The 24,771-nt window shown below is 37.8% G+C and overlaps 1 protein-coding gene across 1 annotated transcript in view; it reads right to left on the bottom strand.

Annotated features, from left to right (window-relative positions):
- KCND2 (potassium voltage-gated channel subfamily D member 2) overlaps positions 1 to 23,209 on the bottom strand; it is a 272,928-nt gene extending 249,719 nt beyond the window's left edge. The window contains exon 1 of the mRNA XM_074165300.1: positions 22,095 to 23,209. Coding sequence (XP_074021401.1) covers positions 22,095 to 23,209 — 1,115 coding nt within the window. The remainder of the gene's footprint in view (positions 1 to 22,094) is intronic.
- Between the last annotated feature and the right edge of the window lie 1,562 nt (positions 23,210 to 24,771).

The following is a 24,771-nucleotide window of genomic DNA, read 5'->3' as shown; positions in this document are numbered from 1 at the left end:
TGAGCCACTAATTTACTTAACATTTGCCTAAAGGACACAGCTTTAACTGTAATTATTTTTCTGTCATTAATATTCAACTTAATTTATATTCAAAATGTTCTAAAATGATTTTGTAGAAATGTTATCTCTGGTTTTAAACAATGGAAAAGATTTTGATTAATTTTATGATTATAAGAACAAATTAGCATGAAAGTAGGTTAAAAATTGCAAACATGCCTTTGATTAAGAAAGTTTCTGGGCTCCCTGCCAATTTTAAAAGAAAAGAGAGAGGTTGAAGGTAAAGATGTTACTGTTTAGCTAGTGCCTGAGTCAGAATCTGGAAGCAGAGACTTACATTTTGAGTCCTTACATATGCAAGAAGTCTTACTGAAATTAAGTGGGGCAAAAATAAAGCACTCAAAAAAAGGAGATATAGCAGGTAGCAGAGAGACAAAAATGAGCTCCAGCACTTTTCAATATTTGAATACTCTTGAACATATTGAAGTATACATAAGGTGTGCCACTAAAATACATAGTATAATCACATCTAACTTTTATTTATATAACTATATATGCTACATATATACTCTGTGTATGTTTATATGTGTGTTTACATGCGCACAAATACAGGTACACACACACTGTAATTATTTGGTATAAACTGTATATTGTACATTTTTAATAGGCCCTAATAAGTGTGTAGGGAACAAAAATTCAAATAGGCAGTAAATTAGCTTTGAGGCACATCATACCTGTGTTTTTTTGGGTTTTTTTTCAGAAAGAGCCAGGTACGTAACAGTGTAGTCTTCTGAAGATAGTTGCGCGCAGAACTACAAGCTTTTCAGGAAAAAAATAGCAAAGGTCTTAGTTGCTTTGCAAGGCATAACCATATTTTATGGGGAAGAAGATATGTCGCTATTTGGGAACATAAATTGAGAACATCCTTTAGATTAAGATCCTGTGAGCAGTACAGCTGTGTTCTCCTCCCATTGGAGCAGAGAGTGTCAGGCTCCTCTGACAGAACAATTCTGCACTAGAAAGGGAAGGAGGAAGCCTCTGTAATTAGGGCCTTTTTCTATTAAATATTTATACAATGTGAAAAAGTTGCAGTAGGCAAAAAAAGAGGGACTCACAAGGATACAGTGCCTGATAATCAGATCTTTCTCTGGGACTGGAAACAGAACAGAATGGTCCCACTGCTCAGCTGACCAGCCTAATAACAACCTTAGATCCCTTTTGCTCAAGTTGTGTTCTACACATAACTGAGGAAATATTAGTGTAACTTTTGTTTTTTAATTGACTTTTAAAATTAAACCTTATTATTTTACAACTCTCCTGACAAAGTGGTTCATGGCTGAAAAGTGTTTATTGCATTTTTAATACAACATATATATTGAAAACCGAAAAAGTCTTCCACTGCATTTGAACAAGAAAATGGCTAAGACATGCTATTTACTTCATACCTTTTAGGCCATAGTAAAATTCGCCATACAAAATAATGTTTTATTCTCTTTTTTTTAATCAGTTTATTCAAAACCTGTAACTGCTCAGAGGAAATTAGATTAAACTACACAACAACGTGAATATTGGATATATGGGTCTATAACTACTGTCTCAGAAGAAAGAGGCAAAATGTATATTAAAAATGCATCTAATACTTGATATGATTAATGAACATATACAACTTTTGATAATTAGAACTGTTATATGGTATTTTAACGTATATCCAGTATTATTCTCAAGGAAAATTGACATAGAATTTACCACACTATGTTAGGCACATTCTTTCTGAAACATAATATTTGGAAATGTTGTTGAAATAGCTTGTAACAGTATGAAACATTGAAAGTAATGAACGCAGAATTATTCTACCACAAACCACTTGTGGCAAAATATGAGGTTGAACCAATCTATTACCTCTTGTACTTGAAACTCCAAGCAAGGGTCTCCACTTATTACCCTTGATTATCCATGTGTGGCTGCTTGATTGAATGGATTGCTGATAGAAATAATCTGTTAAAGGCTCTGTGTCTCAGAGACCTCCCAATCAGTTTGAAAAAAGAGAGTTACAAAGACATATAGTACCAAAATTAGGCCCCTAGGTTGCATCCTGGATCTCTTAATTTATTATATAAATAATAGATTCAAGATGTAACTTCCTGGTAACTTCTCAAAAAGTGAGAAGTCCACAGCTTGCTCGCTTTTGACATTTCAATTGAACCATTCATTTTGGGGCTTTTCTTTCCCTTGCTGACAAGGAAAATATAACAACTGACTCTATGAAGCAGATAGAAGAAACGGACAGATACTTCAGGAACATTAAATTGTCCTTTTTGCAATGTATAATCATATAACTGTGTCTCATCTGCTGTACTTCCAGACCAAGAATTCTGTAGTTTCCTAAAATTTACGAGAAAGACTGCCCATAATTTGTTTTTCCAGAACAAAGTAATATTTTATCCAGTGGCTTCTCAGTTATTTGAACAATTGGAGAACACTTGTCGCTCACTTTCTTAAGTCATTACGGCACTGTTGTCCCTGAAGAGAAATTTTAAGTTACAATCATAAACATCATATAACAGTTGGAATGGTTGATGAAAATTGTTTCTAACCTTAGCATTTTACATATGCATCACTTGAATTACAATATAATTTCTTCGCCTCTTTCCTACATCCCACTATTTCAAAAGAATTTAAAATGTACTGTGCTGGCAGTGCTAAGCATGACCGATCAGGCCTCACTCTCTTGTCATGTTACTGTGAACTAGGAGTAGCTCATGAAACAATGGATTTGCACCACTGTAAAACTGATGTAAGTGGGATAAGCAAGCAACACGGCTGGGCATCACATATGAAAATGCTTGGAACTCCTCCAATAAAAAGGTCATGCTTCAAAAGATGAGCTTAATCTTTAGATGATGGGTAATGGATGCAATAAAACCATAGACACTTTGCATAGACAAAATCCACACTGGCGTAGTGGCTGAGATCCACATGTTTGGGACCTCAACGCTTGTCTGCTGCAACAATGTCTAAACTACCAACTTGGAAGGCGCTCCTATTACTGAAGGGTAAATACTGTGTTCAACTTGTAGAAGCGTGTTTACCATATACATGCTTGGGTACCATGAAGATAGACAGAGGGTAGAAACCTAAGCAGAACTGGCTGCATCGCTGTGGAGCTCTGTCTTCTATACTAGCTTCACAACAAATGGTGAGTAAACCAAGGGTAAAGAATTATGGGGTCTTGATACACAGAAACATTCCCAAGACTAACCAATGTATCCAAAGTGATTGCTACTTCTTTAATCACCACAGCGACTGAGGGAATCGACAATACACTGCATGATAAATCTCTTAGTGAAAAGAATAGGAACATAGACAAGGGAGGACAGTGCTATCTCAATCTGTATCTCAGTGCTACGTCTGAACTCCAGAATAAAACAGATTTTTCTCTCTTTAGTTCAGCCACACACACGCATGCATGTGTACACAGAGAGGGAAAAAAAGCTAGCTTTTATTTTAATCAAGTGTGCAAAGTATTGAGAAGCCATGGCGGATCTTGTGTGTATGTCTGCCTGCAGTTTCAGGACAGGACTCCCACTGAGAATAAAGGATGTACAGAATGAATGCCAGAAATGTTCATACTTTGTAGAACCAGTATTTCATATTGGGAATTTAAAAATAGAGAAAGACTATCTCTGTATAAAACAAAAATGGAAAAAGACCTAAAGAAATAAAAGAAAGAGGAAAAAGATTTATTCTTTACTAACTTCTGAATGTTACTGTAAAATAGCAAAATTGGGATACTGTTTATGATTTAAGACACCCACATTTCAGTAGCTAGCACACTAAATTGATAATTGTTCACAAAACCAGCTAAAACATATCTGTTGGTTTTACATGTACTGGTAAAAAAGAACTGGCACCATAAAATACTAAACCCCACAAGTTTTTAGTTTTTCTGTCACATCTCAGTGCATTTAATATCCTTCTGTCATATTATTTATGACTTCACAAAGAAACCAGTTATTTCCTATTATCTCCTCAATAAATAAGTAAAGCAGAGCATGCTGCAGTGCTACAATTCGTTAATGAGATGCCTACAGAATCGTCACGGTGTCTAGTCACAGAAGCTTGCACAGCATCTAACTATTAGCGTTCGCCTCAGCCCTGAAAAATAATTGCATTTTTTACACATTGATATGTTCCAACCTGATGGCTGAGATATACATTTTTTGAGTGGATTACATAAAGTAAATAAACCTTTCCATGACACATTTAACATTTAAAACCCCCAAAATTCTAACAGCATTTTCAGCATTTTCATTAACATTTCCACCAGACTATCATAAGAGAGTTGTCTTCTTTTCTGATAAGGAGAGCAGGTCAAAACTTTTACTTTGGATTTCATGTGAGAAAAATCCAACACTCCAGTCTGATTGGACTGAGTTCTTTTGAAGTTATGAACTAATGACATAGAAACGTTAGATTATATACTGTAAGACATAACTAAAATCCTGATCTAAAGCTCGCTGAAGAAAATGAAAGCCTTTCCATTAGCTCCTGTGGGCTTTGCCTCCAAACCTAAATGCTGGTAAAAATAATTAACTTTTCCACCCATTTATCTGTATTGCTGTTTAGAAAAAAAACCCACACACGTGAAAAATGTTTCTCTTTGTATTAGATCAACAAGACTGTCACAAATGAAGAGACTGGCATGAAATTACTTCTAATTTTAGAAAGACAAAAAATATACACATATTTTTCAAATACTGTAAGTATAGTTTCCCCTACAGTTTCTAGTGACCTTTTTATCATAAGACATAGTATTCACTACGTATATTTCTTTACATTTATTTGCTGTAGGTTCTCTCATTTCATTTCACTAGTTTGTAGTACAGTTCCATAATATTTCCCTAAATCTTTTTTCTTCTAGCAATATTTTATACCTGGGAATATAATTTCATCTGTGTTTTCCACTGTTTATTAAGGACAGAAGATGTAAATGCTTTGAATTTCGGATGTTTTCCATCTTGCTGTTCAATTATCAGAAAAATATTTACCCAGGACTCTTTAAAGACGTGGTCAGAGGCTATTGTAATGTAACTATAATGTTTCAAGAAAATATGGGTACACGAGTTTTTCTGAGGTGACCTGTTCAGTATATTCTGTGTCCTTTCTCCTGAGAAAGATGCTGTCACTCTGAGTAGACAATGCCATTAGGAAAATGCATCCTGGGAAAAGAAGCTTGAAAATGGAATACGGAGTATTTCATTATGCACTAGATCATTACACAGAACAGGACACCAAATCTGAAGGAAAAAAAAAAAAAAAGAAAATAATAGGAATTCATAGCTCTGACATCATGGTCAGTTCATTTTGCTGTCCTGGAACGGGATTCAAATAGAAAGTGAAAGCGCTTTTGGTGTATGCGTGTGAGTTTTTGCATGTGAGTTAGTCTTGAAGCTCCCACTGCAGTCATTGCAGTCAATAAGTCTAGAGAGTGATTTAGCTCACCTGAAAGTACACACATATATTTGAGCATTGCACCTAGGCTCATATTTAGACTCTCCTGAGTTCTGTTCTTTTTTTTCTTCAAGTATGCGATTCAAGAGGAGCAGAGAAAAATCAGCATTATTTATATATGAGAAAAAGAAATTTCTGAGGCAGAAAATCGGGCATAAGATGATTGGTAAAATTCCTGGAAGAGTAAATGCCATCAGAAAAACTTTTTAGTCAACAACCCATCTCAGGCAATGAAGATAAAGATATGTGTTTATCCACAAAACTCATTTACACATACTATATGATTACTGTTTAATAAGCCATTTCCTTCCAAGAACCAGTTGTGAATATGCATAAAGTCACTCATGCAGTGCATCCATGCCAACAAAGCTGCAAAGTGCTCTCAGATGGAATAAAACCCAAGAATAAAATCTACTCCCTCTCAGTCCTTCTTCCAGGATTTTCAGAGTATTGGCATTCAAGTCTCACATCAGAAAAAAAAATTAACAGCAAGTTTATTTGTTTTTCATCAAACAAATTACATAGCTAATGGTCATCATGTATGGGAGGAACCTAAGAAAGTGTGGGCCTTCTCACTGGGAGTCATGGATTTTAGTGTGGAAAGTCAAGCAAGAAGTGCATAAAATAATCATTGTGCTGTTGATATGTATGGGTCTTAGCCAGCCAATCATCTTAACTGATCATTTGACAGTATTTCTTCTTTATGCCCATTTAATATATGATCTTATCCTAATATAATTAAGCAGGACAATCTCAAAGTATAGGCAGAACTATCGGTTTAAAAGTCTTTATATCAGCAGGATAATAAGGGGATTTAATATATGGCACATTTTTTACTGATTATTTTAGTAAACACATCAACCAACAGATAAAACCTTTATTGGTCTAAATAGCAATGTTATACCAGTCCAAAATTAGTTACATCAGGCTCTGGCTGTCATGTTCTCTGATGCTATTAATGTGTGATGTCTTTTCAAGGTTGCTGAAAGTTTCTGTGAGTTAACAACACTTTGGTAAGTTAAGGAAGAAAATATGCTAACTTGTTCCCCTTTTAGTTATAAGAAACTATGAGCAAATTCCCTACTCCAGTGTTGATTATGACCAATTTCTGTGAAATACTCATGGAGGGATCCCATGTATGACTCAACCTCCACGTTACCAGAGGAGATACAGAATTATTTGCTTCCCATAAAGACCTTCCTCTTGATAAACTGTGGACAGAATAAACCTGTTATATCAGAAGTTGGAATCTATTATCTTACTGTTTTTCTGATGATGAGGCTATGCTTCAAGAAATATAACTAAAATCCATCTTTTGCTTTTTTCACTCTACTTCTGTATAAGGTATTGATAGCAACACATGTATTGCAGGAATCCCTATTGCACTGCCATGGAGTTTGGTTTAAGTCTATAGAGTCTGAGATAATTCAAATAAATAATTGTTGTCCTGGTCAATATCTTGCTAGAGTTGTTCATACACACGCTTGACACAAAGCGTCCTCTCAGGTCAAATCCAAGTCTCTAATTGATTTCCATGGGCTTTGGATCAAGTGAATAGCACTAAATCCTGCAAGGCATTCAGCACTCCCAGGTGCTGCAGTATTTATTCATCTTCCATTGAAATGCTTATTAAGTTTCAGTGTTTTGAAGCTGACATAAGTTCTCATCACCTTGTAGATTACAACCTTTGATTATATAAATAGCTAATCAAAATAGAGATGCAAGAAATAACGTGACTTTAAAGCAGCTCTTTTCCTATTTGCACAGTTTTCAAGCTCTGTGATATTAGTGGACCCTCTGAACCTTTGGTACTTAAGAATATCTATCTTTTCTCAATTACCCACGATTCTTCAAAAGAATTTAGGAAAAAAGTATAAAACAGTTTATTTCTCTAATCTAAGCCTGACCCAACCCACATTTAAGTCATTTCCATTAACTAAGAACATGAGAAGGCAAGATGAAGGAGCCATTTAGTCCAATGCCCTATCAGCGGCCAGAAGCAGATGACATGGGTAGGACACAAGCAAAGGTAAGAATAGAGCTTAAGGACTTCCCAAATCCATGATGTATCTTTCATATTTGATATGCATTGGTGGATATTTTGCCATTAATCTTTCTAATTGTTTTCTCAGTCAAAAAAGAATGGAACAGTAATGGCTGGAATGTGGCTTTTCATCATAAGATGAAATTGTTCTCTCATAGCATTGTTTCTTAAAAATATTCTCCATTCCATGTATGAATGAAAAGTAAAAAATGCTTAGAACTGAAATCCTTAAAGAAATTCAGATCAAACAATCCAAGTGTGTCATTTCATTTCAAATTTTTGTTCTACATTTATAAACAAAAATGAATAAAGAATAAGTGGTTTTCATTCATAGATTTTTGGAAACAGGAAATTCATAAATTATATTTTCCAACTACATTTTCCTTTTATCAAAGTCTTACCCAAAAAAAAAAAGTTCATAGATTCCAGAACAGATTTTCTATTTCGTTACGTGGCAAGAGGTCTTGAAGTTTTATTGTGAAACTTCTAGAAGGAATATGAGGCTTCTTTTGGAAAAAGTTCTAGATATTTAGTTGAACACATTCATGTTATCTTGATATTATCTTAATTTAACTGCAAAAGTTCTTTGCACCTTTTATAACTCTCTGATCAAATTCAGTAACAGAATCAGTAAATAATGATTCTTATACTACAGTAACAAAAACTTATGAACAGGTATATTGCTTTTCTACCTTGCACCACAAACCTGTCATAGTGAACCTGACTGGGAGACCCTAGTTCACGGAAGAGTTAGTGATCCACATACCAGTGAAACTGAGTAAGTGTCTTAGGCCTGTGCTGCATGTCCATCCCGGCCTTCAGGCTGGGCTGTGCTGCACAAATAACTTGTCCGCAGGATAAAGATCATTGTAACAGGGAAGCAAGCAGCTCAGTAATGGCAATTATGTCACCTGTGTAGCCCTGCCTCAATCTAAAAGTTCATCAAGAATTTCTTACGAGAACATCCTTTTTGAATACAGTTGTTTCATTGTTAAAAAAGATCAAATTTTTAAAATTATATAATAGCGCAAAGGGCCAAAAAGGAGGGTCTTCTCCCCATGGACAGGGTCTGTGCAGCATGCCATGGGAAAATCCATCAAATGCTACATGAATGCATGGTGCCCAGCATCAGAGGGGACATAAGCTTTACTAGCTATCTACATTACTCTTTTCACTCTACCTTATTAAAACAGCTATTTTATTAAGCCATTTGTTGTTAGGCCTTTCTTGTTGAGATCCAGAAACAATCCTGCACCATCTCTCTCACCTTCCATCCCACCACTCCACCCTGGTGCAGAACACCAGTCATTATCAGGGTACTCTTTTGAAGGACTAGTAATTCAAATTTCTAAGACTGTCTTCAGCTATTTCTTAATTTCCAGTAAACTAGTTAGGTAAATAATTTCTTTGCAGATATGTTGCATTAGTCCCTGTTCTCAATCTATTTCTTAAGGCTGGGGAAAAACAGTTGGCATACTAAAATATCACTTCAGGTCCCAGCATTATGTAAATAAATACAAGGACTTGATCCAAGGACAACTTGGAACTAGGCAAGAAGCTTAAGAAAGAAGCTACATTTTCACCCATCAACAATATCAGTCTTCAAGCATGTGAAAAGCTTTTACTTGAACAGCAAAAGGGAAGAGTACAATTTTTTAAATATAATTAAATCAAAACCAATTTCCCCAAATTATGAAATAACCACTGTGGCCCCTCAAAGGAGAAGCAAATTTTCTGTAGTCGTGCAGTGGTGCAGGATAGTACTTTTGCTTTAGAATTTGTTTGGAAGTTTATGATAAAGCTTCCCAGTTGAGGGGAAAAAAAGAGGAAATATTATTCCTTCTGCAGTTTATCCATCTCTTTCCATGAAAAAAAAAAAGTTTAATATGTCATTTAATGCATAAAGGAACATAATTTCATGAAATCTTACACAAAAAAGAAACACAATGAAGGAAATGGGGTTATTTCACACTAGTATAGAAGTGTACTAGCTGGCAAATTTGAGATTTGCTGCTCTAGAAAAGCACAACATGAAGATTAACTAAAATGAGTTAAACCAAGTCATTGCTGATAACAGGATTTCATACCAAATTACAGAATTTCCTCACCAGAGAGATCGGTATGATTTGCAGAGAAATGAACAAAGTTCAGAAGGCAAATGAGAAAGTCATAAACTCTGAAGCGGTTTTGACCATAATCCTCTTGCGTGGCTCTCAACTTCTGCAGTGCTCCAGTCTGGAGGCAGCTTTAAGGACAATGGTAATTTTTAAATTTAATTAAATATGAAAATGAATACTGCAATGAGGAGAGTGTCTCCACTGAAATTTAGTTTAGTGTGTCTCTATGATTTTCAGTGTACTTCAGAGTTATGCATTGGCAATGCCTAACTCCAGTCTAGAGCTCTGACACCTCCTGGAAGACGCCAGAATAATGTCATGGGGGAACATGCCTGACACCTCCCCATTGGGGAATAAATATGTTAACCTGGTGGCACTTTAAAAATGGACAGTGGTGAAATAATTAACAAAACTAATGTGAATCAGTTAAACAGGAAGAATAACGGGAATAGTTTACAACCCTTTGTAGGTAAGGTTTTCAAGCTCTCCATATCTTAATGCAAAAACATTGCTATTTGGAGAATGACTTCTTTCCTGCAGAAAATTACAGTGGATACTTACCTAAATTTTTCTTTCAGTTTTCTAGAGGTTTTTTTCTAAACCAGCAGAAACATTAAAACTCTTTATTACTTTTTTTTAATTTAATTCTTTTTTGGTGGTGTTTGGAAAAGTCAAAAAAAATGGCAAAAGCACTGAAGTGGCCTTGAAGGTTACACAAAACAAGAATATTTTGAGTGTAAATGTAGCAGACACATTGTCTTTTTGATAAAGTGGGAATTGTCATCAAATCCCAAGCACGTACTCTGCTATGATCTCTGAAAAGAATATGTTATGGGCCTGTTGGAGTTATATAACTGGGAACAAGGAGACTAGACCAAACTAGTTAGATATGAAGGCTGGGACTTCTCTCATCCATTTCACTTGGTATTTAAATATTTAAGTCTCTGCTAATCATAATAAATTTCATTTACACTCAGTGCAGAGGAACGAGCACCTCCAGATGCCTGCTTCTCTTCATTACTTCCTAAGTGAGACAAGGATGACTAGTTCAGAAGGATTTAACTTTTGCAAGGGTAAGTTAGGGCTTATAAATACCTCCGAGAGATGGTAAGCAACTGGCAGAGAAATAAGTTTGAATTCCACCTCCAGATTCTTCTATAATAATTCTATTGTACAGTATGTCCTAATTGTCTCCTTCAAAAAAAGGATGTCCTACTTGTTTCCTTTAAAAGAGTTGTATGTCCTGATTGTCTCTTTTAAAAACCCATGTGCCTATGATACAATCTATAAATTGTACAGCTATATCCTTGCACACAAACATAGGGACTGTTTGTGTGGGACATGGGAAAAGAACTGTATACAGACAACATGAAAGGCTTATTTAAGGAAACCTTTCTGCTGCATTTGGATTTGTTTGCTTTGAAAACAAAGGAATTTCTCAGTATAGCTAGTGAGCTGGAAAATAGGTATCAGAAAGTATATTAAGGCAGAAGATACACCACAGACACTAAAGAGATGAATCAGCGTGTTTTCTGGTTGAGTATCTTTTAAACCCATTTATGTGGATCCCAATCCATAGTTCAAATCATTGTCCTGCCCAGTATTCCACATCATCTAGCACTTTTCTCTGTATTTATTTAATTTGTTTGCAAAGATGTTGCAAACAGTGCACACTAGATGTGGTGGCTACATAGAGAGATAGGGAAAGCGTGCATACCTTCTGGGAAAGTGTTGCAAAATCCACAACCTCTTTCCTACTGCATGGCCAAACCCACTGTAAATCTACTCCATGGATCACTGCCTGACAGACATTGTGGTGTACTCATGGTGTGAAGAGGTCTCCGGGCAGAGAGTCGCCAGAAGGCAGTTGCATCCAAGAGGATTTGTGCAGTTCACTCCAGGCACTCTTTCCTGTCTCCTCCTAGAGACCTGAAACAAAACTGTTTCCTATCTCCCCCTCCCACAACTAGGTTTTTATCCTACATTTGCACTGCTGCACAAAGGTGTCTGTATTTTGAAATCACTGGTCGCATGTGCCAGACACAACTAGTCAGCATCATCTGTGGTCTGCAGCTGTGCCTGTCCTGAGAAGAGAAGACAGGTCATCACGGCTCTGCCAGTACAGCAAGAGGCTGAACTGTGCTGAAGAGCTCACCAGCATGACTAGCAACTTTGCTTCTCTCATGAATAAATTAATGCATTACATTTCAAAAGTTTGAGCCTTGGAAGGAAAGAAACTGTAGGTTAAATGAATGGTAATGGTTGTGGTCTTTCAGCAGCTACCAATTCTGCAATGACCTGACTGATGTGGGGTGAAGGGAGAGAGGTGCCAGAAGAAGCACATCGTCCAAGAAGAGCATCATGTTTCACTTATTACCCTTTTTTTTTTTTTCGTAAGAATCTTCCTTTATAGCATTTACCTCTAAAACACAGCACCTTTTGACAGATTAACATCCTATAGTTTGATTACTGTGTTCACAATCAAATCAGATAAAACTTGAGCTTCCCTTTCACTTGGAAAATTAACTAATACTGAGCTTGTCAAATCATTAAGCCAGTTTATGGATAGACTTGCTCTAAACTATCTGTCCATGGGGAAGCTTCAATTTCTACTCTTTGAAGTCTTCCATCCATGTCCCAAAAAGGTAAATACTAACTAAATTCTCAGTCACTGTAGAGTTTATAGTGCAAATATTCAAAGTTTCATTTTATATAAATATATATCAAATAAACACAAGAGGTAGCTGCACCTATAGCTTATCTAGCTCTCACCAGGTGTATGAGAATAGGTGTATTTACTCTAGTTCTGCCTGTCCCTGGTCCTTGCTATTTATGTCACAACATGGATTTGATCAACTGATGTAAACAAATGCATCAATAACCAAAGCCAACCAAAAAGCTTGGAATATCTAAAAATTCTCAATTCTGTAAGTGATACAAGATGCCGTGGTATTCAAATTACAAAGTTGCTGTTAAAAAAAGTTGTTGCTAAAGAATTTTTGGTACTGCTGTGCTTTCAATAAAGGCCACAATTCTTAACCTGTTATTTACCAACAACGAAGTGATTAGATATCCTAAAACAAAAAAAGTATATACCCTCTTTACAGTCAGATTTGGAAAGCATCTTCAAGCTCTCTGCTTTTCATTCCTCTGTGGAAAGCAGAGGAGTTTGGGGACCAGCATGTTGCAGCTGTAATCCACCGTGTCAAAGAGCATCAATTTTGTTCCTAAGCAACCCTGCACAGTGCAGTAGTAGCTGTCCATAGCTGATAAGGATGCTCAGGGAATTGTTAACTGCCTGCAAGTAGGAGAGATGAAAGTTGCAGAAACTGAAAGTAAGGCCACTAACACAGTAATAAAATTCCTCTTTGGAGTTATAAAGAAAGAGGGAGATGAACAGCAACAACAGTGAAAAGTTAAGGATCCCACTCACATTACGTATGCTCTCACACAGAAAACTCTCTTGATTGATACTGAGAGAAGTGATGAGTTAGGATGCAGCAGACACTTCCAGACTGAGCCATAACACAGCGTTACATTACGTCCTTTACAACCTCACAGTCTGACTCTCAGCCATTTACAAGGAATGCCTGGATGGCCAAGCTTGCAAGCGATAACTTGAAAGACTGTTCCCTGTGTATCAGCCAAAATATTTTAAGAATCTGCCAGTACAATAAAAAAAAACCCATGTCTCTGGATACACATTTGAAGAAAGTTGGGGTTTGGCCTCAAAATAATTTTTTCCAAAATAATAATGAATCAAAGCATGGCGATGTATTATCAGAAAATTAGATCATTATAAGTACCTTTATGAAGTTTCACAGCTATTTTTTTATCCACGGTGATTTAAAACTGTAGTGGAATATACTTACTTTATTTTAATTTACCAAAGTACTCAGACTAATTAAATAAATTCCTAGAAGTTTTCACTGTCTGCTATACCAGAAGAAGTTTCATCTAAGGAAACAGTCTTCAATAACCAAACAGCCAAATTTATTTATGCAGATACAGATTTTATATTTTTTTTTGTTTTAATGTTCATATTATGTTATATTCGATCATATTTAGAAAAAAAATATACAAGTGTTCCTAATATTGGGAGTTCTGCTCACATGTTAATTTTTGATATGAAGCTTTAGTGCAAGTGGTAGTTAGTAGAAAGCTGAGATAGACACCATCTGGTTAAGAGTCAACTCACAAATCACAATGTCTCGTCAAAAAGGAAGAACTGTGATACAAGATGCTTACCTCAAGAAAATAACTTTCTATACAAGGAATCAGGAAACATGAGGGAAACTGTTTTAAAGAACACAAATTAAGGTAAAAATCAACTAGCAGAGCTATGGCCCATACTTACAAAGCCCATAATATTGCAAAAAAGAAAAAACAAATACGGGCAACGTACTTCTCAAACCTCCCACTTATGTCTACAAATGCTATACACAAAAAATGAAATAGAGACAAAATAAAAGTATTTGCCAGCACTCCAGAGAAGGGTATGAATTTGCCGTGGTCAAAATTGAGACTTGTGGTTTACCTTTTCTTACCACACATCAGCATCTTAACAAATTTACTGTATATAAGCTAAATATGAGACCTATTGAAACCAATAAATCCTCGGGCTGGATGTTTCTTTGAAAAAATTGAATCTCCTACCTTGCACTGGTTTGTAATTTTTTACCCAGTTTCTAAAAACATTTTCATTAATTTAACATTGTCTGCATGTCATAACTCACATTTCTTGCACATCTTTTCATGCTGAACTGTTGGTTTGAAAAACACAGAGACAGAAAATTAGGATCAAAAAAATCTCTTTTCCCACGGATGCTTTACATTACTCTTTCAGTCATATTACTTTTTTTTTTTTCTCAAATTACTTATTCCTCTTTCCTAAGAATACCATACACAGCACTCTACCTCCTGCTACAGTGTTATGTGAATATAGGGCATATTGTATTTTAACAGGACCTTAAACCCTGTAAGATGCATTTGTTTCTGACAGAGGTAGGACATACCCAGAGCCTTAGTACAGTACTCTGCTTATCCTAGCAGTTATTCTTGTGTCCATAGGGCCATGTTCTCTAAGGTTACTGGATACCTAATTTCCCAGCTTCCTTCCTTTCAACTGTTCTCCTTTGTGTTTCTAAGCACCTAAGCCTGTCTTGAAAATTCAAGCTGGGTGCCTGTCTGCATTTCTAAATACCTAAATGCCTTTAAAAATCTTCCTTGCCGTATTTGGCTCCTATAAACTAATAAACTCAGGAGATCTCTGTGTCTGTAAGACAACATCACTGTTAAGCCAACCGGCTGAAAGAACCAGTAACGTGGGTGAAACTGAAAAAACAGAGATGAAGTGCAAAACACCGCTCCTAAATACTTTAAATATGCAAAATTTGACTTTGTTCGTATTAGCAACGTTTTTGTAGGTTTTTAGGCAACCTCTCATTTTCTGTTACAGTGCAGGATCAAGCTCTAATTAAGTATATTTACACAGTGGCTCCAAAGGCTTTCACCTTCAGGATGGAGACCCAGAGACAAGTAGGGAACAATACCATGCAGTGGAATATAAGAAAGGATACTGTTTTTTCTAAATACACAAAGAACACGATTTCTTATATGAATAATATCTTTTTATCTTTAATATTTACACAGCAGTCTTTTAATGTTTTGTTAGCTTTTGTAAATGCATTTAAATGCTAGAATCTGAACTGACAGTAGTAGGGACTCTGTACTGATGACTGAGTACATTAAGTACATATGCCTTCTAATAATGCATAAAGTGTGTCTATGCTGGTGTGAAAAAATAGAGTGCAGTCTCATTTGAATTATAATAGAGCTGAATCTTGTTGGATTTTTTTTTAATGAAGCTAAAATATTCTGATATATCGGTGACTGATATATTGGTCACATGGTCTTCATATGGGCTCCTGTTTAAATCTGAGCCTTCATACATGAGATACCTGACCAAATATTTGTATCCAGTATTTTTCTAGGGAACACTTACACCTGTTGCAAATCAGGTGCTCTAGTCAAAAGCAGTATTTTGTATTTCATCTGAATTCACATTTATTTAAGTTTATACTGTGGAAAAAAATCAAATTTCTTTGTGTACTTTAGTGAAAATGGATTTATTTTGTCAAAACAAAACCCACAACATTTTTACTTAACAGGGGGATTATAAAATATTACCAGAGGCGTGGGAAGATCAAAATCATATGCTTCAGCAAAAAATATGTAAGAAATAATGGTAAAATTTAGGCTACTAATTGTGATAAGGGTCGAAGTCCAAGCATTGTAACTATGTAGCATAAAGCTATCATTTCAAAGCATTGTCTATGAATTTAAAAACTTCTCCTCCACTGCATGAGCAATGCAGGAAAAAAGATGTTTTAAAGGCAGGAAAAAAGATGTTTTAAAGACTATGTCTTGTAAAAAATCTGTGCTCCCATCTATTGCCCAATAAATGATAGGTACAGAAATATACAGAATCTTTTCCATCACGCTGTCAGCTCTGTTGTCAGGTAACCGACGAAACCTGATAAAACTGAATCTAAACTTTGTTTCAGTATTTCTAATTTATATTCCCTCTTTTGAACAATCTATCCACTTAAGTCCTACTGAACCAAATTCTTCTCTTATCAGCAATCATTATCATTATCATGATGCAAATTATGGACTGCTGTCAGTGGACTATAGTGGCATAAAAATCAAGTAATAGGAGTAGTTCTTTAGACTTTTTTTCAAATGTCTGAGAAGTTAATTGACATCCTGAAGTTGTAAGATGTCATCAACTTATTTTGGATAATAATATTATTTCTGCAGTATTTACAAGTCCCCATGTTCAGAAATACAGTTTCCATTTCCAGACTTTTTTTTTTAGACAGTAGCACTATTTCTAACACTGTATTCATAGATTTATATGGCTTTTATATTGCAAATTTTTCTTCTTAGACAGAGACACAATGATGTGAGTCAAGTACGGATTGTCATCACTCAGTTTGAACTTCTTCAGTTCGATCACTTAAGGCTTTTACTAAAATCACAATATTCACTGAAGATTAGTTGAATGATAGGCCATAATTAATAGATCAGGCACCAGTCATAATTACTCTCTGAGTCGATTTGTTCTGCTGTACTAAGTCAGCATATTTCTTAGCTACATCCTGGCCCACACCAATCTCATTATTCTTATTCTTGACTTGCAATAACAGCAAGGAAACAAAATTCCATCTGTTTCCATGAAAGGAGAAAATAAATTAGATTCTGAGCAGAAAGATCTATTTGTTAAACATCACCTTCATACTCTTCAAAACTGAAGTAAGGAAATTCATGCTCAAGTAAAATGAGTGAAGTAAACTAACTGCTGTTCCTCTAAGAGATCTTCAAGACTTTTTTGAACAGGAAAGCTTGTCCCAAATGCAACTAAGTAAGAATATAATGACTTATGTTCTCTGTCAAGCCAACAACAGCTCGATACAGCTGTTTTTTTTTAGCAAACACAAATAATTTTTTCTCACTGCTGTCAAAATGACCCTTACTTTTCAGTATTTCAAATTCTCCCTGGAGCCCTTTATGAATATCTAGTAATGTGCTTTGAAGGTGATTACACTACACTTTGTCCCTCCTCTGTTATATAGTATTCTAGCTATTCAGGCTAAGTGTCTCTGCTGTGAAGAGAAAATAGATTGAGACATCAAACACGTTTGTAAAATACAAAATTCACTACATTGTATACAAGAATACAAAAAAAGGAAAATACTATTTGAAACATGGTTGAAAATATCAAACACAAAATGAATGAATGAGCCAAGACGTATGAGATACAGAAATAATATTCAAACTTTTCTAATCTTTATCTTTGTAATATTCATCATAAGAGCGTTTCTAAACTTTTAATGAAATTGTCCATAAAACAAAGATTTCTAATTTTGTGCTCTCTTGTTAGATTTTATTGAACTCAATTCTTTTAATAGAAGTTCTGAAGAGAGGGATGTTTTCAAACAAACATGCAGAGAGTATAAGAAACTAAAGGCACTCACAATGGCCAGAAAAGGAAAACAAGATAATGTGTGTGGCATTTGGGAAAAAAGTGATGCTGTAGAAATTTTATGATGCTTGTAAGGAAAAAATCTATCAAACAAAGGTCAGAAAAAAAAAAACCTGCTATGAGGAAAGTTCAGGTCAAATGAATGACAATGATGATGAATGAAAGATTTGATCTACTGGTGAAGGAAGTATGAGGAATCTAGAACAAAGAAGCAGAAAAAATAAAGCCAGAATAGTCTTAATACAAATGTTAAACTTGTTTTGAACAAGGGAGGAAAGGCTCTAAGCCAGCAGACAAATCCCCAAACAGGAAGAGTATGGAAAGTGGTAGTTTGACAGAAAAGTGAAGAAAACAAATAGATGGAATATACCCATAGGGATGCAATAAGAATGGGAAAGCAGTGAAGACAGGAGACAATGGAATGTACAGGAAAATGAAATCTATCACCCTATTCCCCTCACCATTTGAGGCTTTCTGTTGTCACATCCAGTCACCTGCTTGATTATATAAAGTCTTCAGGGAATTTGATATAGCTTAGGAGGGATTCCTCATACATTATCGGCTATATTAGCAAATAATGAAAAAGAATAGCTGGTTTATCTTTTCTGGAAGACACATCTCCAATTTATACAATCAAAACAAATAGATTAATAGTCTTGTGTTTAAGCATCCCTTCATAAAGTATTGTGCTCATTTACAAAAGCCTTGTATGATTTGACAAAGCTTTTCAATATAAAGCCTATAAATATAGAAGTTAAAAATCACAGTGAGGCTTTAGAACTAGTCACAGAAGATCACCATGTTCCTTATTTAAAGTATAATATCTTCATAAAGCATTAACTACACTATAGCTCTGATTTGGGAACAAACACTACCCTTATACCATCAAAACCTTACCAGCTACTCCAGCTCATTTGCTGGCTACTGACAGGGCAGAAGGGAAGTTATTAGATTATCATGTTATGAAGTGACAGCAGAAAGTGGCATAACTGTGTCATTTTGAATGTAGATATTCAGAAGTCCCCATGTAATCTGCCAGTCCCAATTTAATAGACTTGAGCTTTTTCTCTGCCAGGTTTTATACTACCCTGTTTCTTGACCTTTACGCCCCTAACTTCTATGTTTTTCATAGTTATCTTGACTCTCCACAAACTGCTTTGTGATCTCTTTCAATTTTATTCTCTTGCTCCATCTTCTCCCTTGTTGCTACTTTACTTTTGCTTTTGCTACAATTAACACTGATAAAACACTAGTTTGAAATTTGAAATCAGCCGGCTCAGTTTCTGGCAAAATGCATGCTGTTATTCTAGAGTAACCTTTTTCTCTCTTATCTCTCTCTCTCTTCAGCCTTTATCTCTTTCTCGCTCGTTCTTTCTTCCCTTCATTTCTTTGATATAACATCTCTATGTACAACTAGGTACTACTAGAGTTGAGCAGTCAAGAAGTTAATAGCTGGGATATCCTTGGAGGCTGAAATGTAGTAATATTTGAAGTCACTGGCACTCTGCAGAGGAAAATGTAATCTATGTTTTTTAAAGACACTTTAATTGCTCAGCAATCATGCAGAACTGAGAAATATAGCTCTGCTTCCAAGATAATAACTCCCCAAATTGCAAAGGTCGCTTACTCAATACCCTTGCTATCTAGCAAAATATGAGAATGACACCAAAACTCAAAACCTCAACTTTATGTTAATCTATTATTCAGTATTAGCTTTCACGTATTTTTGTAATGTTTCACATAACCTGCTGTGTGCCACTGTCATTTAAATCATAAAGACTTCATCTAGCTTTGTTGCTAAAAGAAAAAGATTGTTCGTATACAGTCCATTTATATATCCCTAATTCAGCTAAAACTAAAAATAAAAATGAATGAGAGTTCTATATTAGCAAACGAATGAGAAGCTTTAGCACAGAGCAAAGGTAGCAGTACTAATTACAATCAGCTTTCACTGACCCTTGCTGCTTTCCCTTGTAATTTTCCTCTCTTTTTGTGTAATTATTCCATCAACTAAAAAGAGTTCAAAGCTTTTATTATGTTAATTCTATTTAAATCATTCATATGTATTTAACATTTAAACATAATCTTTATATGGTTATCATGATGTTATTAAAAAGACATAATGTAGTTAATGCATTGATTAAAGATTTCCCAGAAATTTGTGATGTCTGTCATATCTGAACTTATAATCATATCTGAACTTCTGAAGGTGAAACTTTGGATCTCTGTGCAACCTGCTCAAAACTTTCTCTGTGCAAACTATCTCGAAAAAGGAGTCAAGCATGAGTGTATTTTTTTTAACCCTTTCTATTCCTTCCCCTCAGGACCTAAATATTGTATCGCTGTGTACTTAAAAATAGGTTCTTAGGCTCTATTTAAAGAGATTTTTAATGATGTTCAAATCTCATCAGTACTTTTGAAGATTTACTTGATAATACCTCAAAACCTGGAACTACATAATAATACTCTTTTTTTTGTGTGTGTGTGTGTATGTGTGAAAGAAACAAACAAATCATATAAATGCCAAATTGATACCATACGCGCGTCATAATCCATTGCAAACTGGCCACAAAACTGGAGACAAACTATGTTCAGTACCATGGACAGGTACTGCCCAAACCATCCATAACCCCAAAAAAACCCTCACTCAAAAAACACCTTTCATTACAAAAAACACAGGCCGGCTCCTGCTCTTTTATAAAAAGATTATGCATTCTAAACATTGGTAAATTCTTAAGAGCTAATTTGTTGAAATCATCACAGTTCTAATTAAAAATATGTAGCTAAAAGTATCAGCATCAGAAAACACAGGACTATGAAGCTAGTTAGCATGCATAACTTGTTCCTTCTGCTAATTTGCCCCTTCAGTTTGTCACTACCAGAAGAAAACAAAAACCAAAAAACCCAGGGACCTAAAAAGCAGATTAAAATCCCCAAAGCTCTTGTCACTCCTTTTTAGCATAACTTGCCCTTACAAGCAGTATGAAATATTTACAATGCACTATATTTATCTTCATTTGTTATATGATGCTGAAGATAAAAGCCCTGTATAAAAAATGGTGGCATAAGACAGTCCCTTTATCTTTTTCAATATTTTGTACGTATGCTTCCCAACTAAATTATAATTGCACATAATAAATCAACTTTTTCACAAGTTTAATAATGCACTTTCATTTTGTTAAATTTAAAAGTTATACATGTTTCATAAATCTCAACAGTCCCAAGAAGATGTGGCAAAATGTTTGACTAATAAAATGATGGGCTTTGTCTTTATGTAAGTGAAAAGTTTGTCTTTTAATATACATGATTATTAAATAACTAGAGAGTTTCAACAAATTTTCAGTTTCACAGATTATACCCTACAGCTCAAAATTAAGAATAGGGCAAAAAATTGTCTTCTCAAATTATTCAACCTTCTAAATCCCTGTTGTAATTACAGACAAATGCATTTTACAAATCAGTGCACAGAATCAGCTGGTACAATATGACTCTGGTATCAGAGACTTTATAAAATAATACTATCTCCCGTCTGTCCACTAAACTGCATTGGGAACTAACATCAACAACGGCATTTTTTAGCTCCTAATTCTCTGGAAGGCTTTATATTGCCATTGGAATTATGTTTTTAGACATATACTTGATCTGTCATATGTCTCACACTTCTTCAGATCATTTTCCAGAGTCTATCACTGGTCAGAGTAACTTGACACTTGCCATTTACAAGTTACGCATCTATGGAAATCAATGTAAATTTATCCAGTGTCTTAAATAACATCAGGAATTATTATTATTTTTTTGTGAAGATTAAGGTTTCTATACCTGGTTTACTTTAATGAAAACAAATCACTTTGTAACACCAAACTCAATATCCAAGTCTACATCAATACATCACTTCAAACAAAATGGCAGATCCACATACTTTTATGCATGATCAAATTAAAAGATCGCACTTGGGTTCTTTTTATAATTTTCACTACTTTAGCAACTCTGTAACAAGTCCTGTCAGCAAAGACATTACTCTATTAAAAATCCACCAATAACTCACAGATACTCATAAAATATTCCAATTAGAGAATATTGCAATTAGAGAAAATTGCAAAGAACCCAAGCAGTTTCAAATTGTTTGGGTTTTGTTGTTTGCTTTTACAGTTTATCTGCAGTTTTGGGGTTTGGGTTATTTTAACTTCAGAAACACTTTTAACTCACTTGCATGAGTAAAACATTTAGAAAGAAGCGATGAGTCGTATTCATAAAGTTCTGTAACAAAAACTTACCCTCACATTTTTTCTACCAACACTTTTTTTTAATTGAGTATTTTCCGTTCGTGCCAACACACTTGTTGAAATGTTGGCTGTAACCAAACACCAGCTGTACTTACCCCAGTGTTGTCATGGTGACAATGGTGTACCAGAATGCTGCAGGGATGCTGGTGAACTTGCTGGCTGATGAACCTTTCTCTGCATAGTACATGACTGTGGCAAAGATGATGATGGCCATAGTGAGTGAGAAGAGGAGGAAGCCTAACTCCGAGGCACAACTTTTCAGGGTGTAGCCCAGGATGCGCAGCCCCTGTGAGTGGCGGGAAAACTTAAAGATCCTGAAGACACGAAAGACTCGTAGTGTCACAAAAGCCCCACTGACATCCTCGTTATCTGTCATCACCAGACCAATGTAATATGGCATGATGGCGACCACATCAATGATACTCATGACACTGCGCACGAATTTGTAACGACTAGGGGCCGCCAGCAGACGTAGGAGATATTCAACTGTGAAGATCATGACACAGGCAGTATCCAGACAGAAGAAAGCCACGGCATAGCGCTCTCCACAGGGCAGCTCCTTGATGCGACCCGGGCTTACCCCACAGGGCACTGTCTCCACCACGTTGGCAATAACAGAAACAGCAATGAAGAAACCAGTGACATAGTAGAAGACCAGAGCCAGTGTACTGGTGTGTGGATTTTCAAAGGCCCGCCACATCCTCTGACGAGCTGTCATTGAGGGCAGGCTGCTCTCAGCTGCATGATCCTGGTCAGCATCATCCTGCAGGCGCTCGGCATTCTCACGCCGGCGATCCTTGTACTCCTCATAACAGCAGTCGCCAATGATCTCAGGGATGATGCCAAAGAAGGCCAGCTCCTCATCGTAAGCTGAGATGCACTCCTGGCGGGGATAATGAAGCTTCCCAGTACGGTAGAAGTTGAGAATGTGGCGGAAAATGTCGGGGTCCCGATCAAAAAAGTACTGCTGTGTCTCAGGGTGGTAGAAGAAGTCCCGCTCAGAACTGCCCAAGAGAGTGTCGGGGTAGCGCTCTAAGGTGTCCAGCCATGTCTGGAACTGGATGCCACTCACATTCAGCACAATCAGAGAGTCCTGGCTTCGCTTCCTCTCCTGCCGCGGAGCAGCTGGCATGGGACCTGTGGCCACTGGCATCCATCCTATGGCCGCTGCCCTGGCAAAGGGTAACCAAGCTGCTACTCCTGCTGCCATGGTCCCAAATAACTACTATAGCCGAGAGACTCGATCTAGAGACAGTTCTGCCCCAGCCACTAAAAGAGAGAGGGAAAAGAAAAATACAAATGCTCACACATTTTCAAGGCACCAGAATTTCTGAGCATTGTTGTGATTTTCAGTATTAACTGAAAACCTCTTTGCTTCCTTTTTGTTTCCTCCCCTTTTTCATCCCAGAATATCCTTTCCAGGGGCTGCTTAGCCAGTTAGGATAATAAATTAGGACACTTGGAAATCAACGTATTCAAAGCAGCTACTCTAGCAGCCAGATCCTTTGGATACAAGGTCCTCGTGAGGCCCCTGGATGGAAGCAACGGTCCACAAAGCGCTAACCCCAGGAGCCGGCTGGTAGCCTTGGTGCAGCGGTGCAGCACCTGGAAGGAGATTTTCTTCCACGCGCGATGCTGCCTGTTCCCCCGCCCCTCCTCCGCTCCGCTCCGCTCCCCGCCCGCTGCCGGAGCCGGGCCGCGGCCGCCCCCGGAGCCCTTCCCGGGCGGGCTGCAGCGGGGCCGCCCGCCGCCGCCGCCGGCTCGCCGTGGCGGAGAGGGGATGGGCCGGGCGGGCCGTTCCCCCTCCCCTCCCCAGCCGCAGCCCCGGAGCAGCAGCGGGACGAATCCTCTCCCTGACCTTGATCGCCGCCCCGGGGACTCCTCCTGACCCCGGCTGAGGGCCGGGGGAGCCGGCGGGGCAGGGGGAGGAGCTCCGGGCGGCGGCATTAAACTTTAAGGCAAGTTTTCCGTGTAGGAAAAGCGTTGGAGGGCAGAGATGCGCCGGGGCAGGGGCGCCGGGAGGGGGCAGCGCCCCGAAGAAAGCGGGCGGAGGGGAGTCTCCCCGGGACGGGGCGTCGGGGCAGGGACGAGGGCTGATCCGGAGCGAGGAGACCGGGGCCGGGCAGAGCGGAGGTGGCGGTGGCGGGGGGTAGGAGCGGGGGCTTTCGAGGCACCCGCAGAAGGTGGGATCCGTGGGGCATCCTCTGGAGCGGCCGAGAGGGCGGCGAAGGGCGAAGCCGGGGGAGCCTGGCGGCGGAGCGGGAGCGGGGCAGGGGCTCCCCGGCGGCGGGGGAGGCCGGGGCGGGCGGGGGTTCCGTAGCAGCTCGGCGGTGGATCATCCCCCCTCCTCCCGCCTTTTTCCCCTCGGCTCTGCTCTCGCATCCCTCCGGACGTGCCCAGCCTGCGGCACCTACCTGGGAAAGTCTGGCGAGAGCGCTCAGTTGCATAGAGACTTTTGGAAATACGGGCTCTGCCGCTAGATCTCCGCGCCCCGCCGCCGGGAACGGTGGGGAAGTAGTTGCTCCTGAGAAAGCTTGATCGCATCCAAAGGGACATCGATAATAAGGCTTTCCCCCACCCCCACCCCCCCCCCCTCCGCCACCGCCGAGCGCCAAGCAACAAGTTCAAGGGGTGGGTGGGGGGAAAAAAACAACGTAATCGCGCCTGGCAGCTCGGTGGAGCACGTCCTTTCGGGCGCGCGGATCCTGCGGCGCGGAGCTGCCGGCAGGCGCGGCTGCGGCCGCTGCCCCTGCCCCTGCCGCGGGGCTGCTG

The sequence above is a fragment of the Numenius arquata genome, chromosome 2, assembly GCF_964106895.1.
Source record: "Numenius arquata chromosome 2, bNumArq3.hap1.1, whole genome shotgun sequence".
Lineage (NCBI taxonomy): Eukaryota > Metazoa > Chordata > Aves > Charadriiformes > Scolopacidae > Numenius > Numenius arquata.
Note: the sequence above shows the minus strand (reverse complement) of the source record. Positions and strands in the feature narration are given on the sequence as shown.